The 24,917-nt window shown below is 43.9% G+C and overlaps 1 protein-coding gene across 2 annotated transcripts in view; it reads left to right on the top strand.

The window, feature by feature from the left end:
* DENND2B (DENN domain containing 2B) overlaps positions 1-24,917 on the top strand; it is a 182,297-nt gene that overhangs the window by 156,507 nt on the left and 873 nt on the right. For both annotated transcript variants that reach the window (XM_075048035.1, XM_075048036.1), the window contains 6 exons: positions 1,381-1,529; positions 19,769-19,946; positions 21,056-21,097; positions 22,114-22,225; positions 23,227-23,466; positions 24,519-24,605. In XM_075048035.1, coding sequence (XP_074904136.1) covers positions 1,381-1,529; positions 19,769-19,946; positions 21,056-21,097; positions 22,114-22,225; positions 23,227-23,466; positions 24,519-24,605 — 808 coding nt within the window. The remainder of the gene's footprint in view (positions 1-1,380; positions 1,530-19,768; positions 19,947-21,055; positions 21,098-22,113; positions 22,226-23,226; positions 23,467-24,518; positions 24,606-24,917) is intronic.

The following is a 24,917-nucleotide window of genomic DNA, read 5'->3' as shown; positions in this document are numbered from 1 at the left end:
GTACACCATCGCTCCACAATTTGATTCTTACTGCTCTTTGGGGCAACAGCTGAGTGATGGGTATCTAATGCTCTAGCACCACAATGTTTCTGTATTTCAGGCTTAAAAAAAAAAAGCAAATCTGTACACAAATACTGTTCTAACAGTGACCTTCTTTTTACAGTCCTAACAGTGACCTTCTTTTTACAGTCCTGTGTTACTGATCACAAACAATATTACAGCTAAACTGGTATGAACTGGTTTTGTTTCCAGTATCCTGTGATCTTGATCATATCCTTAAACTGTGTTTGTGAGGAATTTTGTAAGGGCTACTCCAGTTTAAACCCAGTACAGTATGCTCGTGGAATGTGGTGTCATATGCATGAAAACATAAAAGTGGTCTAAAGCAATAAAGTGATGGTGATTTTTGGACATATGGAAAGAAGAAGATATAGATGTGTTCCTGTTAATATATCTTCAGAGATTTCAACATAGCTTCAAGTTGGCCAACTTTTCCCCTTTCCCTTCTGTTTCCTCAAAATCCTCAGTAGTTCATCATTTGCTGTCTTGCACTTCATATTTTTCTCCCTCTGTTACTCTCTTCTTCATGTTATTTTTCCCTCTTCTTTTTTCTGTCCTCTGCCTTCAAGTTCCACATCTGAACATGTCAGTTGCAGAGTAGAAGGAAGATGTAATAAAGGAATCAAGCAAAAGGCATTTGAGAAAAAGAAGGAGAGGGCCTGAGGTCATGGATGAAGTATGAAAATTAGACTTTAAAGGGATGTCACAAGTCACCGTCTAAGACCTTGTCCTGACTCCCCAGTTAAGTATATATATGTACATATCTTTATGACAAAAAAGGTTTTAAACATTATCTAGTGAATTATGCATCATAGAAGAGTGAAAATGAAGTAAATTGCGTTTAAATTTTGCCCGGCCTTGAAGTTCAGTCCCTGGCTCCTATCTAGATGTGAATTTGAATTGCTAGCCAAGTTTATAACAAAATTTACCTTGTGTTTATGGCTGTTTTAACCCCGTAAGCTTCTGGCTCCAGTGTTTCCCGTTCGTTACGTGCTTCATACTGTTGGCCTCAGCCAAGCTTTAAATTTCTGACAGGGCGTTTAGAAGGCAGAATTATGCTTCCCTCGGAAATGACAGCAGATTTAATGCGCATAACTGTATTCTGGGAAGAAGAATGACTTGATAGTGAATTGTGTAATACGCCATTTCGCTACAGCACTGTGCCTCCAGCCTCAGTTTGCAAAAGAGGATGGGGGTCGTTCTCTGTGTCCCCTCAACAGGAAAGCATGGCGCAGAGCTGGAGGGGCTGAGGTGCCAGGTGCCCCTGGCGCTGTCAGTCCTGACCAGTGATGCTGACTGATGTTTGTTGGATGTGTTCAGGTCATTGAGCTGCGGCGGCCCATGGACTCGCGCCTGGAACACGTGGACTTCGAATGCCTTTTCAAGTGCCTCAGTGTTCGTCAGATCATCAGGATCTTTGCTTCTCTGCTCTTGGAGCGTCGTGTGATTTTTGTAGCAGATAAGCTCAGGTAAGTGGCAAAGGGACCTGAACCACACGTTCAGGACAGTACTATATCTGGATACAAAAAGCTTTATGAAATGTCCAGAATGGATGTCAGATGTGAGGATCCTCTCGCTGTAGGATCTAAATAATTTTTACATCAATGGAAGTTATTTGCATCAGGTGGGGCACACATTCGCTAGTGGTCACTAGCTACAAGCCGCTTGTTCTGTCTTACTTTCCCATCTGTAAAATGGCAATACAAATACTCACCTGCTTCATAGTATGTAAATGTTTGCACAGCGTTTTGAAGCAATAGAGTCCTAGCAATATTTCATTTCAGGTTTTGGAACACAGAACTCATAAACAGTAGCAGAGATTGTCACTGAGGTGCTTCACCTCCTGGCCATGCAGTGCAGCCAGGCAGGGAAGTGGGGTGCTGAGAGTTCACCTGGTTTGCTCCATGCAGTACAGAGAGTTTTTAATGCGGCTGTTTCAAATCCTGCACTACCAAACCCATCCAGTGGGAGTGTTAAGAATGCTATTGTCGTCCATCCCAACTAGTCATAATATTTTTCCTGGTGCTCACATGAACCTGAAAACATTTCCTTTCCGAAGCTCCATCTTGGGCTCCTTGCTACATCCTTTCAACATACCTCTTACTTCCCTGCCCTCTGATGGCAATCTCCCCTCCTTGGCTCCTCTGAGGCATGAACTGACCCCAAGGTATAAGGAGTGAGAGCGACAGGTCACAACTCCATATGGCCTTTACCAAGGAAATGGGAGCTCTGTGTAGGCTGCACCCCTGCCCCACAGCAAAGAATCATCACTTGTTTAGATGTTTGTGTAATCCATATAGAAAAGCATGGACATTGTAAAGAAGATGTTCTTTGCTGTGGCATGATAAATAATAAAAGATGGCAAATAAAAATAAAGACCATAATTTATTAGACTCAGGAACATCCAGTATCTTTTAAAAGGACAGAAAAGACTGTATGGGTGGTTAAAAACACAGATGGATCTACCCAAACAAACTCTGTTAAACATTTTATCAGCGCCGACCTTCTCTGAATGACCGCCAGAAATAATAGCTGCACTTAGTGGCCGCCAGTGTATATAATAGCAAAAATACTTTGCATAGTAAAAGCTTTACAACCTTTAGGGGAGAATTTCTTAAAGCTGCAGACCCTTCTCAGGTTATAAAGTTACTTCCTTAGCAGTCTTTTTTTGTTGTCTAGAACAACAGGAACATTTTATTTCATCTCTTCCCTTCTCAGTAACCCTTAGTTTGAATGAGCATTTGGGATGACTTAATTTCACATAAACTTCTGGTGAGAATTGTGTAGCTAGTCCAGGGTTTCTGCAGTACTTCAGTAGATATGTGTGTGACACCATGAATATTGGGACAGATGGCTTTTGAAAATACCGTTGGTGTGTTCCTTCTGACTCTTTTTCTACAGCATGCTTAATTACATCGTTCTGTCTGTTTCTATTTTACCGTTCATTTAGCAGAATTAGTGGCACCCACAAGTCTGACTGTAACTCAGAATGACACGGGTCTATGTTCCTTCAAATGGCACAATGATTTGAGTGGAAAATCACAGAAATGGTACAGAGAAAATGAGGGCTGTGCCGTGCAGCTGCCAACTGCTGCTCTGCTTTGGAATTCCCAGTTACTCCTTTGTAGTATTGTCCTAGCTTGGCAAAGCACCCTGAGCCTTGATCTGTGGACCACGGGCACAGTACTGCAGGGATGACTTGCTGCAGGAGACATCCTCAGCCATGAGGGCTGGGACAGAAAGCAACCATTCCCTGGAGCATTTCTCTGGGACAGCTGGCCTTGCCAATGTCATATAATGCTTCTGGGCACTGTTCAGAGAAAAGAAGCAACAATTAAACCTACTTTGACAGGCTTAAGGCAGCTTGGCTTGGAAAACAGTCATGTTGCCGATGCTGAGGGCTCATGGTATCTGAGGATTTCATCAGGCAACCAGGGTTTTATACACATTGCAAGCCTGACTGGAAGCTAGTAGCTCAGGCTTGCTGGTGCAATTACCTTTCTCCTGATAGCTGCCTAGTCCTACAGGCCTCAGAGTAGAGGATAAGAGAGTCCTGCTTACAGGCAAAGTGCTGCTCCTCTCCCTTTTGGCACACACAAATAGGACACCAGGACCAACAGGAACCACAAATGATAAAGATCCCTTTCAGTAAACACATATCCAAACATCGCGCTTTCCTGCAAAAACTGTTCTCCAGCGAACTGTTGTTTCTGTTGTGAGAGCAAGCCATGGGATTAGGGGCCGTTAGCACGCACTTTGAGAAAGGAGAGGATACAGATGGATCCAAGAGGCTTATGAGGTTTTGTGGTTGCTCTTGTAAAAAGGGACAGAACCTTTCTTACAAAACCTTTCATATACTGACAAAACCTTTCATATACTTTAGTATATCCGCGTGTACCCTTTATTATATACATATACTTTGTTTTGTTTAAAAAGAGTATGACAAAATCTGATGTGGTAGATAACGCCCTGGATTAAGACTCGTGAATCCTGACCTCTCCTTCTGAACCCTCCGACCTGCTGTGTGACACATGCTGGAAATGTAACTCCTCTTTCTTATCTTTCTTCTGGTCTGGGAACCTAAACGCTCCAGGACAGAGACTGCTTGTTGCTCTGTGTGTGCACGCAGCTCTACTTGATACAGTGTGGCCCCTCTCAGCATGGAGATCTAGGAGGTACTGTAAAATAGAAACTAATAATGAGTCCTTTGACAAAGGCCTGGAGAAAGTGACAGTGGATTTAAATTCAATACTTACTGAGGTTTTCATGGTTTAAATGGGGATGAAGTCTAAAATGAAACACTCTGGCTTTGAGCTAATAACTGTCTGTCTTGGAACCTTTGCCTTGTCTGACGTGAATTTTGTTTATGGGCATCACAGCTGAAACTGAAGGAGTTTACCAGTAATGTGGAAAAAAAAAGAAGTGAAATATCTTGCAGGTCCAGTCTGTGGGCCCAAAGAACGAGAGCAGGAAATTAAAAAGATTTTACAAGGGTTTGATTTCTGCATGTACCCAAAAAATAGCTTAGAAATAAATGATGTTGAGGTTTAGGCTTCAAACAATGAGATGCAATGGACTTTTGTGGCTGCCCGTTTAACAGGTCTCCAAGCAATAAATGATTTCACACATTATACAGGTTTGGGAAAGTCATGCCTAGTGAAGTGAGATTCATTCAATAAATGGTTAGTTATGGTTCTTATAGTGCCCAGAATGTGAAAATTTATAGTCCTTGATCTTTGCACAGAAGAGGTTGCCATTTTTCAACACAGAAAGTGATGCTACCAGAGATGAGGAAACAATAGTAAAGTTTTGAATGACAGGACTGTGAGGTTGCCTTGGTTAGATATGTGCAGTTATGTTTGGGGGGTTGGGGGGGGCGGTGTGTGTCCCAGTAAGTTGTTTATATATTTTTTCTGCTTGAAATTGGGTGAATAAATCCCTGCGGCTATTTGCTCACCTTCAAAAATAAATTTGAACCTGCCAGTGACCTTTCAGTATTTTGCTTTCCATGAACAGTCAAGAAGACAACAGAGAAATAGAGATAACAATAGAGAAATTTGGAAGAATAATAACAACTCATAAAGAGGTAACTTAAAGCTCCAGTTCCTTAAACATCTGCTGAAAGCACAACTGAGATGGTATGTCCCATTCCAGTTCCAATCCCTGTCCCAGCTGGGAGCCCCTATTTATGTTCCCGGCATTCTGCCTGTTCACCTCAACTCTGAAGCAATCCCATGACTGCCAGCTGCAAAGGGAGAGCTGCTCTAGTGTAGTCCTCTGAGGTTTGAAAGGCTAGGCAGCAGATGCAAAATCTGTGGATTCTGGGGCTCGGGGAACATTGGTGTTGCTGCAGGCACAAAGGTAGCAACAGAAAATAAATAGAAAGCAAACACTGGAAGAAAAATATTTGTCTGCTTGTTTTAGTTTTATGCTGGGGAAACAAATCTGTGGACATGTTTGCTGAGGAGGCGATGTGTCCATGCATGTGAGAACAGTCTCTTTGCCTTTTCCCCTGAATGTTTGGGGGGGAGGGGGGGTAAGGAAGGCCTTGGGCATCTCAATGTCCCTTTGTTATAACCCCATTTTTTATAAATAAAAACCACTCTTGCTATAATCCACTATATTGTGAAGGACTCTGAGCATATTTTGCTTACATTTCACATGTGAGTCCAGTCCAATGCCAGTCAGAGTCAGTGCAAGTGTTTGGATGAGTCTTGTCTTTTGTTGTGGATCTAAATCCTAGAATATTTTCAGTGGCCTTTCTGAAACTTTAGAGGCTGTGAAAGGCTTCTACAGAGTCCCTGCTCTTATAAAAGACAAAATAACTTTTCATTGTTGTGAATTTTGTTTTTATATGAGATATTTCAGCTACGTCTTCGTAAAGCAGGAGCATGGGCCTCAAGAAAAAAAATCTCTGTTGACAGCAATGGGATTTATGTTCCTAAACCATACAGGTGAACTTGGAAATGTACCCCAAGGCGAAGGTGGGCCAGGCATTTCTCTTAGTGGCAGTGCCAGCTCAGGAAGTCCTGTCTCCCGCTCCCCTTGTTTGCTCCTGCCCTGCGCTACGCTCTCCCTCACCCAGGAGGCTGTGCCAGCCCAGCCACAGTAGGAATCACTCATTTTGAAGAGTTTCTTCAAACCACATGAGCCCCTCGGCCAGGTGACACGAGGAGCTCCTGTGCTGGGAGAGGGGCAGAGCAGGGTGCTGGGGCTGGTGGTGGGCAGGAGCATTGGGATGGGCACACTTCAGGATAGTGTTGCCACTGAAAGGTGTCTATCATGCACCATCCTTAGGTGTGAGCCAGCTGGATTTACAATATCTCATGAGACATTGTAAATTTGTGAATAAACCCACAAAGTTTTTACCTGTGCGCAAGGGACATCTGAGGGAATGAGGCTGAGGCAATATCGGACAACAGTGAACTTCAGTGCAGCTAAAGCTCCTGCATATCAGTGTCTTCCTCCCTTAGGGATGGCCACAAGTGACTTTGTCTTCCCAAGGAGAGTTTTTTCCCTCCGCATTTCTCTGCCTGTCTGCCAGCACACATGCCCTGGCCCAACACAGACCAGCAGTCTACCACCACCTGGTGTGCTGCCGCCCCTGAAACCCTCCTCTGCAGTGCTCGCCCTGTGAAGTCAAGAGGTGCTTTTGCACGCACAAGCTAGGCACCTGTGAGGTGGGAAGACTTTATCCTATTAAGGATAAAAAATTTTTATCCTGTTAAGGACCAAAACCATCCCTACCCCTCCCCAAAGTATTTTGGACTGCCAGGAGGGATCTGTCTTCCAACACAGCTGTAGAAAGTCCAGGCAGATCCCAGACCTGACCAAAGGTTATGGGCTCCAGACAGAAACACTGACTAATACAGGACAGAAGCATAAATATGTAAATACTGGGGGAAGTCATCCCGCAGGCATGTCCCTGTTAACTTTGTGGAGCAAAAGGGGAGCAGAGTGTACTTGTATTCAAGGGCAAAGGCTTTCGGAACAAACAACGGCATTTCCCTAATCTCACAGACAGAGACAGTTTAGGGCTGTCTGTGTTACGCCCGGGAGGTTTGGGGAGCGTTGACACTTGTCTTCATATTTCAGTCTGTTGTTTTGGGAGTCATGAGGCCATGCTAGAAAGCAGCACAGTTAGCAGTTGAGAGGCATCCTGGTCTCCATCTCTCAGTGCCTACCTAGAAAAACAGTATCAGGGATCCTTTAATCTAGCAGACAAAATCATAGCATGATCTTGTAGCTCAAGTTAAAATAAGCAAATTTAAATAGGAAATAAGTGGCAATGTTTTAGTAGTACGAGTAAACTATTGTTCTTCAGCCCTGCAGCAAGGTCAAGTGGAAAAGCAAGAGTAGCTAAACTTTTGGGCAGATTACTAAAGTGAAAGCTCATTCCCTATTTCCTTATTTTTTATTAATAAAAGTTATATTCTTACAAACTAATGTAATACTTATAATTCTTACAAACTAATCACAGCAGTGATAGGCCTGACCAGGCTCACCTGCTGCCTGGGAATGCTCCTCTCCAGTAGTCCGTCATATCATAACACTTGTAAAATCTGCCAACCTGCAGGTTAAAAGGTGAAAATGTGTGTGTTAGGACAAAGAGAGAGAGTGTGCTCAGTAAACAGACAGTGAGCTTTGGCCAGTAATAAAGATTTCCTTTACTTTCCCCTGTCACAAAAACTTCCCACAAAAAAAGGTGAGAGAAATTTGACAACAAACACATGCCAGAAAACAGCTTGTGAGGGAGAATTTATGGTTGCCAGTCTCTAACTGGTCTGTACCATTTCTGAGCACAGGCTACAGCAACACAACTACGCAACTATGTCTTCTCTTGGTCACATCTGGCACAGCCCTATATTGAGCTAGAATTCCAGTTCTTTATCTCAGGGAAAACTTTTTTTAGTTATCAGCTGTGCATTGAAGAAGGAGATATTTAGAGATGCAAGCTACTGTACCTGTGGAATGGGTAATAGCTCCCAGATCGTATGTCTAAACCCAGGAGAAGTATGGACGGCCGACATTTCTTCTGGTACTTTTTTATCCAAAGATCTTGAAGTGCTTTCTTAATACTGTCAGGATTATTGTGCTTGTCTCGTCTGACATGCTGAACATAAGCTAGAGAATTTCTTCCACTAGTTTCTGCAGTGGAAGGAATGACTCCTTGTATAAAAATCCAATATGTAATCATGCCTAGTAGACAGAATTTATTCTACAGCAAAAGCACCTATTTCTCGTGTAAGTAACTAGATTTTCCATTTCCTCCAGTGAGAGCCAGATCAGCCCTTACTGAAGAGTGATTTAGAACCCGCAGACCACCCCTGCTTTACCTAAGGGACAACAGCTTGCAGCTCCCTTCATCTTTTATAAAAGAAGCATCCTTTAGAGTCTGTCTGAGTCTCTGTTACTTACCCTGCAATCACTTTCCTTTTGTGAGACTTTGGTTTTTCTCAGTCTGCTTGCACTATGAAGCATCGCAAAGTAGAAACATATATACTTAAAAAAAACTTAAACCTTCTGTAACATATGTGATTATTTGGCCTGATGTTGCTGCAATTTCTTGATATTCCGCTTCTTTCTTTTCTACCAAATATAGCTAGTAATTTTCTTTGAGTAGGATGTTTGTATGCAGCCCAGTCCTGCAAGATGCTGAGTGCCTTGTCTTACAGTCTAAATGCTAGAATTGAAAGTGTTCAATGTGATGTGAAATTGGTGGCTTAAGGTAACTAGCAGAGCTGTCTCTCAAGACTTTTGAGAGAAATTTTGCACTTTATTCCCCCCTCTCAAGAGATACTTACGTTTTGTACCTCTTGGATTACATTTCTCTGGCACTCAGATTGTGTGATAACTGATGCCAACAGAAATGCTGTATGTGGACAGTAAGAAAATGTGTGTCAGGCACTAGAGACGGCCCAAGAAACAAAATGACCTTTCTAAGTCTCTGGCTTGTTTCAGATTCTGCAGTCTGAGAGAAAAGCAAATAGTGACATCTTTAATATGCAGTAAACTTTGATGGCATTTTTAATATGCCATGTCACAAAAAGGGTAGAATTTGTATGATTTTCCTTTTCCTCTTTTCCTCCTGCCCTTTGGCTTTGGCCAACACTCTACAGTGGGAAAACTTCATCATTTTGCCACTTACGATTTGTGCAACAAAATTCTCTCTCCCTTCCCCTTCATCATGAAAGGGAATGGGATAAGAAGATGACCATGTTCTTTGGTAATTCTTATTTGGATTGCTTAGTGGCATAATAACCATATGGCAGTAAGTTGCAACATTTTCCCAACTCGGCCTCCAGCTCCTCTGCAAGGGGATTTAGACAGATTCCCTCTTTTCAGCTTCTGAATGAGAAGGATTAGGGGGTTGGGATTGTTCTTCTCCTCCTTTGTTACTACCTAGAAAAATTCTTCATCCTACCTTACAGCTGTCACGTTGTTAATAGTGCAATGATTGCCTGCAAATCTGAAACCACCAGTGTGAACATTAACAAGGACTGGTGGGAGCAAAGGTCCCAGTGTGGAAAGAACAAGTAGTTAACACTCTCTGGAGCACCTGGGCCAGAACCACTTTTGTTATGAATTTATGCTGAGAAACTGTCCTGCAGGAAGGGACTGGATAACTCTGTGGGCACTAAGGATAATTTTCTACTTTGAAATGTTGGGTTTTTTTCTTGTAACCACCTGACAAAGCTTGGGCAGGTGGCTGATGTGTCAAAGCAATGACTTTTTGCCAAAAATCCTATTTGCTTGAGCTTTTTGGAAAGCATGGTTGAATGAGAGTTGCTTGAAAAGCCAAATCCTCATTCTGAAGGGCACTTTGCATGCCTCTTTCTCCGGGGGCTTTCATGTGCCTCTCTTATGCACAAGTATTATGGGAGCAAAATATACTGTCTTCGTTAAAACCACGTTCCCCTTTAATCAACTTTTCTCTGCTTTCTTTTAAATTAAATAATTCAAAGCTATGCTCTGAGAGAGAGATCTCCAGACATTGCATTCTCTGGTCTGCAGCTCCCAGCTCCATGTGATGCAACCTTGATCTGTGCCATGAGCCAGGGTTGTCCTTTGCAGGTTATCTGTGGGACCTTAGACTGTCTGCCACTTGGGTTTTTCAGGAAGGTGGGAGCTGCATTCTGTAAACACAGCTCTTAATGAAGTAAAATAATTTACTAATTTGTGTAAAGTTATGATAACTTTTGGAAATTTTGCGTAAAATATCTGTCTTCCAATATTTGGGTGAAAAACAAAAGGAAAGCCTCCTGTACAGTCAAAATGAAACCTGCACTTACTTCTTTGATAATATCCCCTAATGAGTTGTGTAATTATAAAACATTGAAAATCTGAATTACTTTGACTGACAAATCCAGAGGCTTTAAAATAGGAATCCCTGAGAGCACATCATATTTCAGTCCATCTCTGTTTAGCTAGGAGACGTCATCCCAGCCGGGTAGACAGCTACCGCGTGCTGACTGTTCCTGACTTTGCCTCCTGGCTGCACCACGCCACTGTAATGTAGCTGCTCATTCCTTAAGCTGTTGACTGTAACCACTGTGTTTATCATAAAAAATTTTCTACCTGGAATCATCAGTAGCACAGAGAAGCTGGTGCCTGAGCTGTCTGTAACTCTTCTTCAGTAGTCACTGGAGTGTGTCCCAAAAGTAACTGCGTCACTGGGTGCCCCACTGATAAGGAATTGCAGCACTGCTTTTGCCAGACAGGTGAGGCCGTACTGTGATTGCTTTGTGAGCATTTTATAAGCTTGGCTCTTCTCAGACTGCATTGTAGAAAGCACCAGATAAAACCTGAAGTGTGACTCATTTCTTGCAAAACAAGGTTTAGGTTTGGCTTGATTTCACAGCGCGGGGAGTGAGGGGGGGAATAACACCATTTTAGCAGTGTGAGGGTTAAGTAGCTACACTCTTTGGGTTGTAAGCGTAGTTAAAAAGATTTTGCAAAGGACAATAACTGATAATTGGGCTGATGTGATGTGGAAAATATGCATTTCCTCATCAGCCTGTGCCCCCTTCTCCCTGCCAGTGTTATCGCTGAGGCCTTGCTTGCACTCCGTGAGGTATCACAAAGGTCACTTGCAGCAAACGTGTCAGCATTCAGATCAGGGGAGCCACTGTGACTTGACTCTGCCTTTCACCCCTGGCAAAAGCACAGTTAGTTTCTCACTTTTGCACCAGGCTGCTGCTTGCCACGTGGGGACAAGCCTGGCTCCGGAGGCGAGGAAGCAGTGGATGGATCCTGGGAGGCTGACGGGCACGGTGCAATAGCAGTGCTCCTGGTTTGCTACATCAGTCACCCCCCCTGGGAAACGTTCATGTCTTGAATAATATTTCTCCTTTGTCAAGCTCCTGTGCACAGTGAGGGATTTTCATCAGCTTCTGGACTGAGTCGTTAGCTCACTGCTAAGACTGTGTAATATATGTTACAGTCCATAACAGACAGGGGAGATCTCTCACTTGTGCTTTAGAGAGCTCTTTACCCAGTTGCAAAGATTGACTGTCGTATTTGTTGTCATGTCTGTAGTCATTATGTAATGTTCAGAACTGGCTGCTGCATGAGCGTGGCCCGAACGGACTTGGCTCACCATGATCTTCACATGAATTATAGGTGTTCCCCTCATGATCACATTTACACTAGGGAATTCCCTATTTTATTTAGACACTAGGAGCAGAGCTTTCTATTGGCAGCTCTCCCCTGACATCAAGAGAAAAAGTAACCTAAAATATGCACACACAGATTTGTCTATATTTCCTGAAAAGAACGATGTGGGGTATTGATCAGAGATACAGTATTAGCTGCATACTTTAGGCCAACTACTAAGTACCTCATGTCGTGATTCTTAGTTTACCTCTTACTTATGTGTTTGCTTTAAAAGATAAATCACAATGCAAAATATCACTCTGCCTTTTACAGCCTAAACTTACTCAATTTTCCATGTAATATGCACCCACTACTTTGGTTTTAAACATCTCACTTATTATTCTAGAGAAAGGTCAAATTTAGTAACAGGAAATTCAAAGTTCAGAACCCTCTTTCGAGTCTTGTATGCAACCACTCCATCCTCAACTTCCCGCAGCTACCCGGATTTTCACAGATTTACCTGAAGGTCGGGTGAGGAGAGGTGCCTTGGCAGCAGCAGGCGAGTCCTCCTCCCTGTGTACCCTACACAGAGGTAGGCCCTTTACAGACAGATTCTGCCACAGGGAATTCTCAATCCAGGAGGTTGAATCTAATTATTTAATTAAAAATTAAATTACATTATTAAAACTTAATAAATATATTAATAATATGTTAAAATTAAAATTATTTAATAGCTTCAAAAATTACAGTCTCTACTTCAAAACCACCTTATAATGCTTGAAGCATTCTCTGTAGTTTGCTTTACCCTGAAGGGCTTCTAGAAAGGTAAAAAATTATTCAAATTTCAGAAGCTGAAACATGCCTTGCTGATGAGAGAGGCTGACTTTACAGCCATTCAGACAGCACTCTTTTCCACAGCAGTCAGGGTATTCACGGTTCAAAAGGGGCTATCATGTCCTGTGTGTGTACTTGAGGGCTGATCTGATTAAAATAGAAGTGGAAAAAGAAAAGGTCTTTGAGGCTTCATTTCAGCAAAGTATTTCAGCACAGTGAAAGTAAATTAAGGCTGAAACTTGTGCTGAAATACTTTGCTGAATCAAAGCCTAAACCAGTATTTTGCCTGTCCCCTTGTGCTTCGTTTTAATTGCTGAAGCCAGGCATGAACTGACTATAATTCCCGCTGCTCTGTAATTATTAGAAATAATTTTTGTATCAGTGTCCAGATAAATTACTTTATTATTTATTACAAATTCTGGTGTTTGTTTTGATCATAATCTTCTGTCTCTTGCATACAGGTAAATATAACCATTGTGGAGGAAACTTGTCTTTTCAGTTTGAAAATTATTCCTGGTAGAAACTGTGCTTCTGTGTCTGTCTGCTTATCAGCAGGCTGTGCATAGTGGGGCAAGGGGCAAGCCGTACAGAAGTGGCTGACGTGTACGAGCACTGTTATATTTGATTTGCTTCTGTACCACGAGCAGGCTTTGAGCCTCTGGCACACACCTTCAGCTATGCTGGTGTCTGACCTTCCGTCCTGCAGCTGCAGTCCCTCTCAGCATCTCTGGTACCGAATGAGGATGGGTAATTGGCATCAGACAGTCTCCCAGTCCTTCCATCTGACTATAGCAGCAGGGAGGAACAAGTTTCACAGGCACCTAACAATTTGGCCACATGTGCATGACAGAGCTTTGTCCATGTTCATATTAAATTGTTTTCCCTGGTCCTTGTGTCGTTAGCCCAGCCAGTCACTGTCTTGCCCCTTAGCTTTGCATCCCAGCCTCTTTGCCCTTAGTTCATCTTTCCTTTTCACCTGCTTGCCAGGCTCATTTTGTCTTTCCAACCCCTCCCCCAGTTCTGCCTCCCAGGTCTTATTTTTACCCCTTTGTATTTAATTCAGCCTCCTCCCTTCCCTTCCTTTCTTTCCTCCTCTTCCGGTCCCTAGGGCTCCCTGCAGGATAAAAGTGATCTTCCTCTCCCAGATGAGCCTCCCATTTCTCTGTGTAGCCCAGGGCTACAGTGGAAATGAAGGTGCTGCTTAGTGCAAACAATTTATTCTTGCTAAAAAGCTAGAAAAACATGTCATTTCTTTGGTTTGAGTCAAAAGAGAGGAATTGAAGATTTTTTTTTGCTTTTAAACGTCCTAGAGTGGTAACAGAGAAACAATCAGCAGTAATTTTGCATAGGAAGAAACACTGTCGTGTCTGACACTTACACTGGCTAGAAAACTGGAGAGGTCCTGCACCATTGTATCAAAGACTTTCTTGAATTTTCATTTTATTCCTCCCTGCCCTATTTGGTGAGTAGTTGGTGGTTTCTGGGTTAATGAAACACATGTCCTCACAGCACAGCAGCCGCAGGAGTGAAACACAAGCCATTGATCTGGGGGGCTCTGGGGGCACACAGCCTCAGAAGAAGAGTGCCTGGGGGTCAGGGGGGGTACTGGGGGTCAGGGGGGTACTGGAGCTGAGCACCCACATTGTGGAGCAGAGAGAAAGTGGTAACATCTCCCCGTTGTGAGCCAGATTTTCAAACAAGCCAGGGATCCCCAAGGGCTTGCTTTAAAAGCTGACCTCCTGCAGGAATGCTGCAGGAGCCAATTACGAGACAGCTGGAGTATGGAGACTGTCACTTGCCATACCGATACATTTTCATTTATATTTTGTCGCTGATGCTATTAATTAGCCTTATCCACCTGAATAAAAGTACTGCTATTATTTATTCTTATGCACCCAGAGAAACCTTTGTTTTTTCAGAGCTTAGGTGTGTATTGTATCTGGCACAGCACCGTTCTGCTCCAAATTACTGCCTGCACAGTAATAGCAATGCTACATGCACTCCATCTCCCACCCAAACTGTAGCGGTCTGCTACTATTTTTACTTCCATTTTCTCTTTACTTGATGCTTTTCAAGCTTGCTGCTTTGTCCTTCCCCTCCGCCTCTGCAGTCTGTGTGTGTTGGAGGGGAGATGGGCTGAATCCTTGGCCCTGTAGCCTTTCCCCAGAGACTTTTATGGAGTCCTCTGCAAACCTCTCAGACCATTTTAGCTTGCAGAGTTGTCGCAGACTTCTCTCTCCCTGTCAGAGACTGGAGTTAATCCAGGATCTGGGGAGGCATGAAGGGCGCAGGAGGGAAGTGTCAGGCGTCTGTTTCTGCTACACAGTTCATCAATGGCACAAGGGTAGGAGCTATGACAGAAAAGCACGGTCATGGCCTGTGATGAGGCACGTGGGTGTGTAATACCCACCTAAGTCGAGGTACTACACCTGAGAGGGATGGAGCTTCCAGACTCCAGCCTCAAGTGGAGCAGATGAGAGGATGTGGGTCAGGGAGGTAACTTGGTCACAGAGAGTTGTGGGCTGGAGCATGTATGCGTTAACAGAGCAGATGAAAGAGTTCAGCAAATGTGGACAGAGTAAGATAATTAAATCAGCAGGGAGAAATGAGAAACACGAAAAGGTTGTGGAAATGTAAACACAGGCAGTGGAAACACTTCTTTGTGAATTTACATTTTTTGGCTACATTTCTCCATCTGAGGAAGCAGAGGGACTAGATTCTGACAATCGGTCCCAGCCCCGTGCATGGTCTAGAGCATCTGCATAGTACAGAGCTGGCACCAGCCCTGGGGTGACGGAGCTGCTGTGAGGCTTGGCCCCGCACGTAAGGGGTAGTCCTCCCTCCTCTCCTGGCTAAGTAAGTTTGTCTGTCCCTTGGGAGAGGAGGAGGAAGGGGAAGGGATATTCTCAACTTCCCCTCCTTCAATGCAAACACCAAAATGACTGTAGAGGTGCACAGGAGTAGCAAGGTAGGACCTGGGAGCCCTGCCAGCAAGTGGTTGTCTGTGCTAGAGGCTTAGTCCTAGACTTGGGAGATGCTCAGTGTGTGAGGCTCGCTTGGGTCTGTGAGAAATTGTAGGTGGTAGAGGAGGAAGTGAGAAGGAAATATGACTTTTGGCTATTGTTATAGAGAAAAGACAGTTATCAAGTGTATCTGTGGAATATTTCCAATGTAAGTAGTATGTGTAACTGAATATGACTTTAATATTTCATGAGAGTTGGTGACTTCCAGTATGCCATGAGCCATGGTCCTCTGAAACAGACACATCCAGCACTAGCATCTGCGGTAATTGTGCTGTGATTAGATATTAATATAGCCTAGACTTAGGGTTATTTGCTGGTTGACCGACCCAGAAATTGATAGCGGATGTCCTCCTATCTAAAGGACCATAAATGTCTTGTTAAGTCACATTAATTTGCTTTTGACATGGGCCTAAACAATGTTCACAAGCAGTCTCCACAATTCAGCTGAGTCATGGTAATGTCTGAAATTCCTGTACCTCGACTCAGTCTGAGCTTTGTGTCTCCACAGCCAAGTACACAACAAGGAAACCTTTCTATGTGTTATCATGAGAAAATGATTTGGAAAACAAAATAGCCCAGAGGAATATAAATGAACTTTAAGTGGCAAAGAAGCATTGTCATCTTTTGTCTGTAACATGATAAAAGATCTCTTCTTCAAGAGAAATTTGTGATTAAGAATGTCTCAATAAGACTATATAATCTCATATTAATACTTTCATGGGGAGAAGATCAAACACTGAAATTTTTTTTAATCCAGTGAGTAAAAGGCATAGGAAGAACCAAAACCTGGGCAAGTTCCAAATAATTTTTAACAAGATGATAACCATGGGAAAAAAACTGGAAGGAGAAGTGGTGGACTGCCTGTGTTTTGAAATCAATTGAAACTGGGTGTTTTTCTAGAAATTGTTCACTAATTTTGCTTTAGCAGAGTGCAAATTATTGGGATGAGTACAGGTTAATGGGATGAATTCAGTGGCCTAGGCTGTTCAGCATGGCTATGTAATAGCCTTACATATCTGTAAGAAAATTCCCTTATCCCATAAAACTTGCAAACACAGTCACTTTTTCACAGTCAATTACTGTTAGTAGACTTATTACGCGTGTACAGTTACATGTGCCTGCAGGACAGCCTGTAGCTGACAGAGCAGAGAGATGTGCTGGATTTAAGCCTGGGTTTAAGGCTGCCTCTTGCTCGCAGCAGCTCCGCAGAGACAGAGCATCACAGGCCAGCATCTCCTGGGTGGGATGAGAGCTTGGCGTTAGTGCTGCCAGCACGGGGCAGCGGCACTACCTGTGTGTTGGGGGGAAGAAGGGAGGCAACGCCAGTGCGGTGCTGGGACCCTGGGCACAGCTGGCCCCATGCCGTAGCGGGGTGGCCGGAGCCCTGGGATCATCATAGCGTGTCTCCCACTTGTGCATGGCTCTGGCAGCGCTTCCCCTCTGAAGTATGTGATGGTTTATGCTCCTCGTTAGTGCGTGACTCATGCAGTGGTTCGGTTTCTTGTGCCCATGTATAAAATTACCTGCATATGGGTAATATAAGAAGTGTTTTCCAGTAGAATGACAGCTAGAACATTGTGCAGCGTTCCTGTAAAACTGCACAGACCAAATGAAAAAACCCACTCTCAAAAACAGCTCTCTGGATTACCAAAACTGCCCTAGACTATTAAAAGTGAAAATATTTTGAAAATCTCATTTCTTTGAGTATTTTGTTGCTTTACTTTGTGTGCTTCACACACCTTAAAGAAAATAAATCATCTGACCTTACTTCTTATTTCTTATAAACAAGAACAGTGGGACAATGTGTGGGTTGCACATCTTGAAAGGAAAAACTGGAGCGGACTTGGTTTCCCAGGGTAGGGCTTTCTTTTTTTAATTTACCAGACATGCTTCTTATGAATTATACCCTTTTAAAAGGATCTGAACCGTGTTTTAGAGATTTAAACTGGGTGTTCCCTTACAGCCATCATCTCTGAATTTTACCTTATGGAATGTAAAAACCTCACACTGAAGTGAAAGATGTGTATCCCTTCTAAATATGAATCTTTCCCGCTATGGAAGAGACATAGGCACTTTGTACAAGCAGGAGCTTGGTAACGGCGTGTGGCACTCCCGCTGCCCTCTGCGTGAGCCGTGCCCGGGAGGGAGGGCAGCAGGTGATTGTGGGGACTGAAAGTTCGGAACGAGTGTTTCATGGGGGTCAGCCTGAGATGTCTCACAGGGAAAGAATTTCAGAGGCTGAGTTTTGAAAAACTGTGTGCAGAGCCTTAAAATGCACAGGCCGAGGTGCTGACAAGGGCGACGGTGTGACCCGCAGGACACTGGCAGATCAGAGCAGAGCAGAGCAGGATGCTGCAGCAAGACACCCCCCACCACGGCCGCTTGCTGCATTCAGCTACTGCCTTGCCCCAGCCAGCTCCCAGGAAATCTCTGGAAGAGAAACCAGTGTCCTGGGCCGGAGCCCGAAGCCTCCCCTAGCGTGGGAATAGCACGCATGAGAGGATGCAGGGGCTGATTTACGTCACAGCACTGCGTGTAAAACAACAAGTTACTAAAGGGCATTCTATAGAAAGGAAAAAAATACTAACTGAATATCAGAAGAATGTTTGTCTTCCTGCTTTTAGCTTAACATGGCTCTTTTTTTAGTTGCTCAGCTAAGATAACTGAATTTGTAGTAGTTGAAAATGCCACAGAGTCATTAAAGTGAGCTTGAGAAAGTGCTGGCAGTCTGTACCATGCTCCACAGCTCTTCTGAAACATGCCACTATGCTTGCTATGGTAGACACTTGAGACCAAAATATGAGGCAATGGCAGCACCGTGGCCTGCTATAAAAAAGAAAATAAATTAGAGAAACACAAGAAACCTGTGTCAGGCAACATATGTTACAAAAATGTGCTGTGATTGATAGATCTTAAAGGAAATGTCAAGTAAAACCAACCCAATGGACTATTTGCAGTGAAAGACAAGCATTTGCTCTTCCCCGACCTTTTCTCTCTTTGTCCCCTAATTCTCGCTTTTCCCATTCAGCAAACTTAAATGTTAATCACTGACAGGAACGAACAGGTGAAACCTTTCTCCTGGCCTTGGAATAATCCACAACTAAAAATGCTTGCGAAGGTTATTCCGGTGGAGGTCTGATGCCACCTAAAGTCTCCAACAAGGCTTGCAGTAGAAGAAATCAGCATTTCTCCCCAGCATTCTCAAGCAGTAATGGCTCTGAAGTTATTAGTTATTTATAGATCTTTGTGGCGACATTAGGCACAGCAGAAGTCTGCACTGTGAGAAAAATCAGCTCAGTCATGCTAGGCTGGGTAAAAATCCAAATTTCTGTCATCCTCAGCCTGCAAGAAGCAGATGTCGTAACTCAGTCCAAAATCAAAGCTCTGAAATGGAGAGCCTGTCTTTATTTCCCTGATGCTAAAACTAGCTTGGTAATGATGTTCCTTTATTTTTAACATTTGGAAACCATGTGATTGTAAAAGGGTATCAGATTCAGTAGATGGAAGCACAATGCAAGACATTTTCCACAAATGATATCAAGCCTTAATGCTTAGGGGATACCAACGTGTATTTCAGAGTAGGGTAATGAGCAGGGTTAATACCTTTATCACTAGAGTTGGTCAATAAGCCCGTTAAAATGTATTATAATAAAAATACGCTGTTGTCACAAAAACATACAAACTTTGAAAAATGTGGTGCTTTTACTAGATTTCCTTTGGAGTAAGTATTGATTGTTGGGATTTTTTACATCTGATTTAGTAGAGTTTTTCTCCAGGATTTTTTTTAAATTTTATTTTATTTTTCATACTAATTTTCCCTTGTTTGTGCATTAGTGCTTGACATAAGAACATCAGTATTATGTGTTTTTACTACTGACATGGTCATAACTGCTAAGAACTGAAGTTGCTTTTGGATTTTAAGCATCATTCCAAGTGGCTGCTATTGAGTGCTGTTGGGAACGTTAAACCTTGTCTTCTAGATCAAAGTGTCCCCTGACTGCTATAACGAAACAAATAGTTTCTAGGTTTTTACCTTTAGTTTCAAGTCACCTAGAGGCGAGCATGGGAGGAACTACCACACTGCACAGTACAGAAGTGGAAGGGACTGGAAGGGGACCTAGGCCATCTGAAGTCAGAAGTGATAGAAGGGCAGCCCCTTGGGCACTTGCATTTTAACACGCTGAGTTTATCAGCAGGTGATAGGTGTTCTGGAAAAAGAAGAACCTCTGCTAACGTGGTTGTTCCTCTCTCTCCAGCACCCTCTCCAGCTGCTCGCACGCTGTGGTGGCCCTGCTGTACCCCTTCTCCTGGCAGCACACCTTCATTCCTGTTCTGCCCTCATCCATGATTGACATCGTGTGCTGCCCTACTCCCTTCCTGGTGGGACTGCTCTCCAGCTCCCTGCCCAAACTGAAGGAGCTGCCTGTAGAGGAGGTAGGAGCTGGCACCAGAATTCTTTGCCTGGAGTAAAGCTGGCCTCACCCTGGAGACGGCCTGCCATTCACACATAAATCCTCACATGTTTAATTTTTAATCTGCCTCTTTGTTTCTTCTCTGCCTAGTTCTCATGGGCAACTGCCTCTTGGTAAAACTGCAGTAGTAGGTTTAGTCTTCTCTTTGTTCTGCCCCTCTTCCCATAGCTGGCACCTTGACAAAGAGAAGTGAATGTTAATCTGGTCAACAAGTAAGTACAGTGTAAATATGCTGATTTGTTCTGATTTTGTTGCACCTGGAACAAGAAGGGGAAGATGTGAAGTGCCATCTGCTATGACACCTACTAATGCTAATGGAAGTTGTACATGAGGCCATAGCCAGCACAGAAAATAAAACCTTTAAAGCCTTTTTTTTTACTTCTAAGACTTTGTTAATACTATATTGGAAATCAAATGAGGGTTGCACTTCATCAGCCTTTCCAGTAAAATACCAAAATACTCAAGGGCACACTCTTCTCTCTTACTCCTGTTAGCTTCCTGTTATTTTTCTATGATATTTTCTTTTCTCGTGCTCGCTTTCAAGGCTCTCTGTGCCTCTGGCTCATGTAAATCTCTGCTCTGTTTTCCTCCCACTTTCCTAACATTGCTCTCCCATGTCTTCCCAGCTCCGTCTCTTAGCTTTGTTGCTTCATTATCATTATTATTTCACACCCTTGCCCTTCAGCAGCCCTGCTGCCTCAAATGACACCATTTTCTTTAAACCCCTCTGAAATATTTTTCATCTGCACATTAACAAAAATGATTAGCAATAACTTGCTTAGGTTTAAGAAAAAAAGACCTGCCTAACCCTTTTAGCTTTTGTTTACATATTAACCTAGTATGAGATCTGTTGTATCTAACTATGTTAAATTAGACTTAAAGCTCTAAAGAAAAACTTCATCTCCTTGTTTTATAAAGCACACAACCTGTTGTTTCACAGTAGGAATTTGATTCATGTTGAGGCTTGGGACCATTCAGATGATCTTTTGCTATTAAAAGGCAGAGGCAGACACAAATGGATGTTTTCTGTCTCTTCAGATATATTTCACTATATTGTTTTCTTCTCTTTAGGCTTTGATGGTTAACCTGGGATCTGATCGATTCATCAGACAGGTAAAGTACCACTTGAAATGTTGCCATGCAGTCTAGCAAGCTGTTTACTCCTGTAGTATGATTAGGTTTCTTTGATTAGAGAAATTTGGCAGGAATTGTGCAGTGGGAAAGAGATTAGGAAAAAAAAAAGTGCTCATTTTCTCTTTCACCTGCAAATAAGTACTACTCCTCAGGTATGCAAAGGGGATTGAGGCTCTGACTGTCAAAAGAAATAAAGAACTGTATTCACAGTGCAAAGAAAACATCCAAAGATAATAACATCATGTTAGCAAGAGAACTTACACTGTTGGAGGTGAAAAGGACAAAAATTGCAAAGAAAAGTTTCTAAGTGAGAGAGGAAAGTTGAAGAATAGTTTAATTTGATAGGAAAAGCAGGAGCCTTGTAAACAGGGAGGTGAAGGATCACCATCTCCTGATAGCAATGTGGCACTAAGTAATTTCAAAAATAACAATCTGCAGGTTAGATGAGTAAACTTTCTTGTACGATTCCCTGGAAGATATGGCTGGTGAATGGTGATTGCAGAGCTAAGATTCTTGTGTCTACCTGCTTTTGCTGAACAAGCATTAAGTAAGATGAAAAGAGCAACACGGGGAAAACCCAGAAAACACGTTATACTAGAATATAAGTAAAAACAACTGTCAAGAACCAAAGAAGCTGCCTAGAACCAACTACAGCAGCTGTGTGTACATGTAGCTAGGCTTTGCATGATGTGTATTTAGTTAAAAACAACTATTTGGACTCTTTGTCATGTAAAGAGCTGATTCCAAGTTTCTGTATGTTTACCTTGCTCTTTGGATTATCATTCCTGACTTTAATCTCATTAAGAGTGACAAGAAATTTTTTTTAGAAATGTATGATAGTTGCACATAGATTTTCATTATTTTGTTTATGGAGGCATGACAGTAGCAGATACTACTTTTCAGCTTTTCTTCTAAATTTTAAACCTTGCAAAAGTATTTGCTGTAGTTGCTGCACAGATTAATGTGATCTAAAGATTTTTTTTTTCCTCTGTCAGATGGATGATGAAGACACACTATTACCTAGAAAATTGCAAGCTGCTCTGGAGCAGGCTCTAGAGAGAAAGAATGAACTGATAAATCAGGATTCAGATAGTGATTCAGATGATGGTAAGTTCATTTGGAAACAGGGACTTGTATAAACAAGCATGTAGGTAGTATTGTGACTTTCCATCCAGGAGAAGGAAAGATGGGACTTTAGTACTCAAATACCTTTTGCAACATCAAAGATAGTCTCTGAACACACGGGGAATGGGACTGATAGTATCAACCTGCAGTAATACATTGTCAGCGATCTATTTTAATTTCTTTGTAAATGACATGCACTCCCATGAGTACCTCTAGACCTTTACTCAAACAGAGGCTTGCGGTTAACTTGGCCCTAATTCAATCCAGATAACTATACATGCTTAGGGGTGTGTCTGAGTTCGGAGTTGCTCTTGGCGCTTGGTGTATTCAGGGGAGAGAAGCAGGTACCTCCACAAAATACTTTCAGTGCAAGAGGGGCTGAGTTGCCTCTGAAGGTTCATATTTCTCTCCAGCAATTATAAAAACAGCCCAGGGTGAATTTAAATGCCTGTGGTTAAAAGGTATGAAACAGGCCCCTTTTCAGTTTTTGAAATTTATTTCTACTCATCTGTGTTACATTTGTAAAACTATTTTAACATCTCAGGAATTATGAAAACCCAAATTCTACAACATACCCTTTTTGATCAGTTCTTGGTAAAGTCTTATTATCCCCAGAGCAAACATTTTAATTCTGAGACATTCAGAAGCTTCTCAAGAAAACTTACTTGAGTTAAAATATGAGGTATAATTTTGATGATGCACCCAAAAAATTTTTGATTTTCTGAGCTGTTTCCTGAGGATTTGTATTTCTCATTGACTCCTGGTTATGAAACGCCAATTATGTAGACTGGGTCTCTTGATTATAAAGCTCTTACCCTATCTGATGTATATCCAGGTCTGTAAGGAGCCGGTACAACTCCTTTCAGTTATTAGCATGGCAGCAGTAAACTGCTAGATGACAGTACCTGGCCCTGTGTGAATGACAATGCTGACAGCTCCAGTAGCAGCTGATTTTGGTGTCTTATTGCTGCCTTATTTTGCAGAATGTAACACCCTGAATGGATTAGTGTCTGAGGTTTTTATCCGATTCTTTGTGGAGACAGTTGGCCATTATTCCCTGTTCCTAACCCAGAATGAAAAAGGAGAGCGTGTCTTCCAAAGGGAGGCTTTCCGTAAATCTGTGGCCTCCAAGAGTATCCGCCGCTTCTTGGAAGTTTTCATGGAATCCCAAATGTTTGCTGGCTTCATCCAGGACAGAGAGCTGAGAAAATGCAGGGCAAAAGGTAAGGGTGGTTTTCTCTCCTGGAGGGTGGGTCACTTGTGTTTTGCACAGGTCCCGCGGTCAGCATCTCTATCTACTGTCAGGGCGCTGAACAAGTTCTGCACGGCTGACACAGCTCCCGAAACGCAGCACCCACCTCCTGTGGGCCTAGATTGTAGCTATGGTGGTGACAATACAAAGGCTTCAAGCCGAAGAATATTCCCATCCGAGCGCCTTAAATCACTCAAGGGCGAACTGGGAGCGATCCCGCGGAGGGCGCAGCCCAGCCCTGACGGGAAACCACCCCGGAGGCTGTCTGCCAGCGCTGGCGCGGGGGGAAAACGTGACAGCGTCCGTGAGATAAAGCGCAGCCACGCAGAACGTCGACTTCCACGTCCCTTGCTGGAGGCAGCCCGCAAAGCCCGCCGGCGCGCTCCCGCCGCGGGGCGGGGCGGGGCGGGGCGGGGCGGGGCGGGGCGGGCGCGCCTTGCACTGCAGCGCCCCCTGCGGGAGCTGCGCGGGCGCCGCCGGGCGTCGGGCCCGGCCCCCCGGTGCCCGGGAGGCGCCCGGTGGAGCCGGACGGGACGGGACGGGACGGGACGGGACGGGACGGGACGGGACGGAGCTTTGCAGCCGGGACGGCGCCTGGCGCCGGGCAGGGAGCGGGAGGCGCAGCGTGCGCGGCCCGGGGCGCTCCGGCCGTGCCGGGGGGGCGGCGGCGGCGGCGGGCCCGCTTCCCGGAGAGGGCGGCTGACGTGAGGGCGGGCGGAGCGGGCAGCCGGGCCGGGCCGGGCCGGGCGAGGCCCTGCCCGCAGGGGTGCCGCGGGGCCGGCGGGGAGCGCGGGCCGCCCTCGCCCCCTCCGTTTTCCGCCCCCGACCCCCCTACCCCGCTCGCCGTGCCTGTCGCCATGCCGGGTGGGACGGAGTAGCCCCTCACCGGCAGTAAGGTTTTCCAGTGTTGGTAGAGGGAAAGGACTATAAAAGTAAAAAGTTGGGGGTGCGCAACGGGCCCGGGGGAAACGGATCCAGCCTGACACAGCTCACCCCCGCTCCCTTTTCTCCCCTCTCCCACAGGTCTCTTCGAGCAGAGGGTTGAACAGTATTTGGAAGAGCTTCCAGACACGGAACAGAGCGGAGTAAACAAGTTTCTGCGAGGCCTTGGTGAGGAAAATCTTTAGAAGTCCTTCTGAAATGAATTTCCATCTCTCTCTTTTTTTTTAAAATTTTAAAAAGCCTTACCTGAGGTGAAATCTGATAGTCAAGCAGTTTCAATGTGATAGGAAATATGAAAACAATGAAAGCATACTTAAAGCTGACAAAACCAGATTTAATTATGACTCTTGTTAACACTTTAATTTTCACTTGGGGGTGGGGGAACCAAACTGTAATGGAGGAGGAGAAAAGGAAGGCACCTGACCAGTCAGGATTCTGTTAGTTGGCTGTCCCTGCTGGTATGAAGTAGAAGAGTTAGTG

Source organism: Buteo buteo, chromosome 16, assembly GCF_964188355.1.
Source record: "Buteo buteo chromosome 16, bButBut1.hap1.1, whole genome shotgun sequence".
Taxonomy (NCBI): Eukaryota; Metazoa; Chordata; class Aves; order Accipitriformes; family Accipitridae; genus Buteo; species Buteo buteo.
The sequence above is the reverse complement of the archived record's forward strand: the minus strand, read 5'-3'. Positions and strand labels throughout refer to the sequence as shown.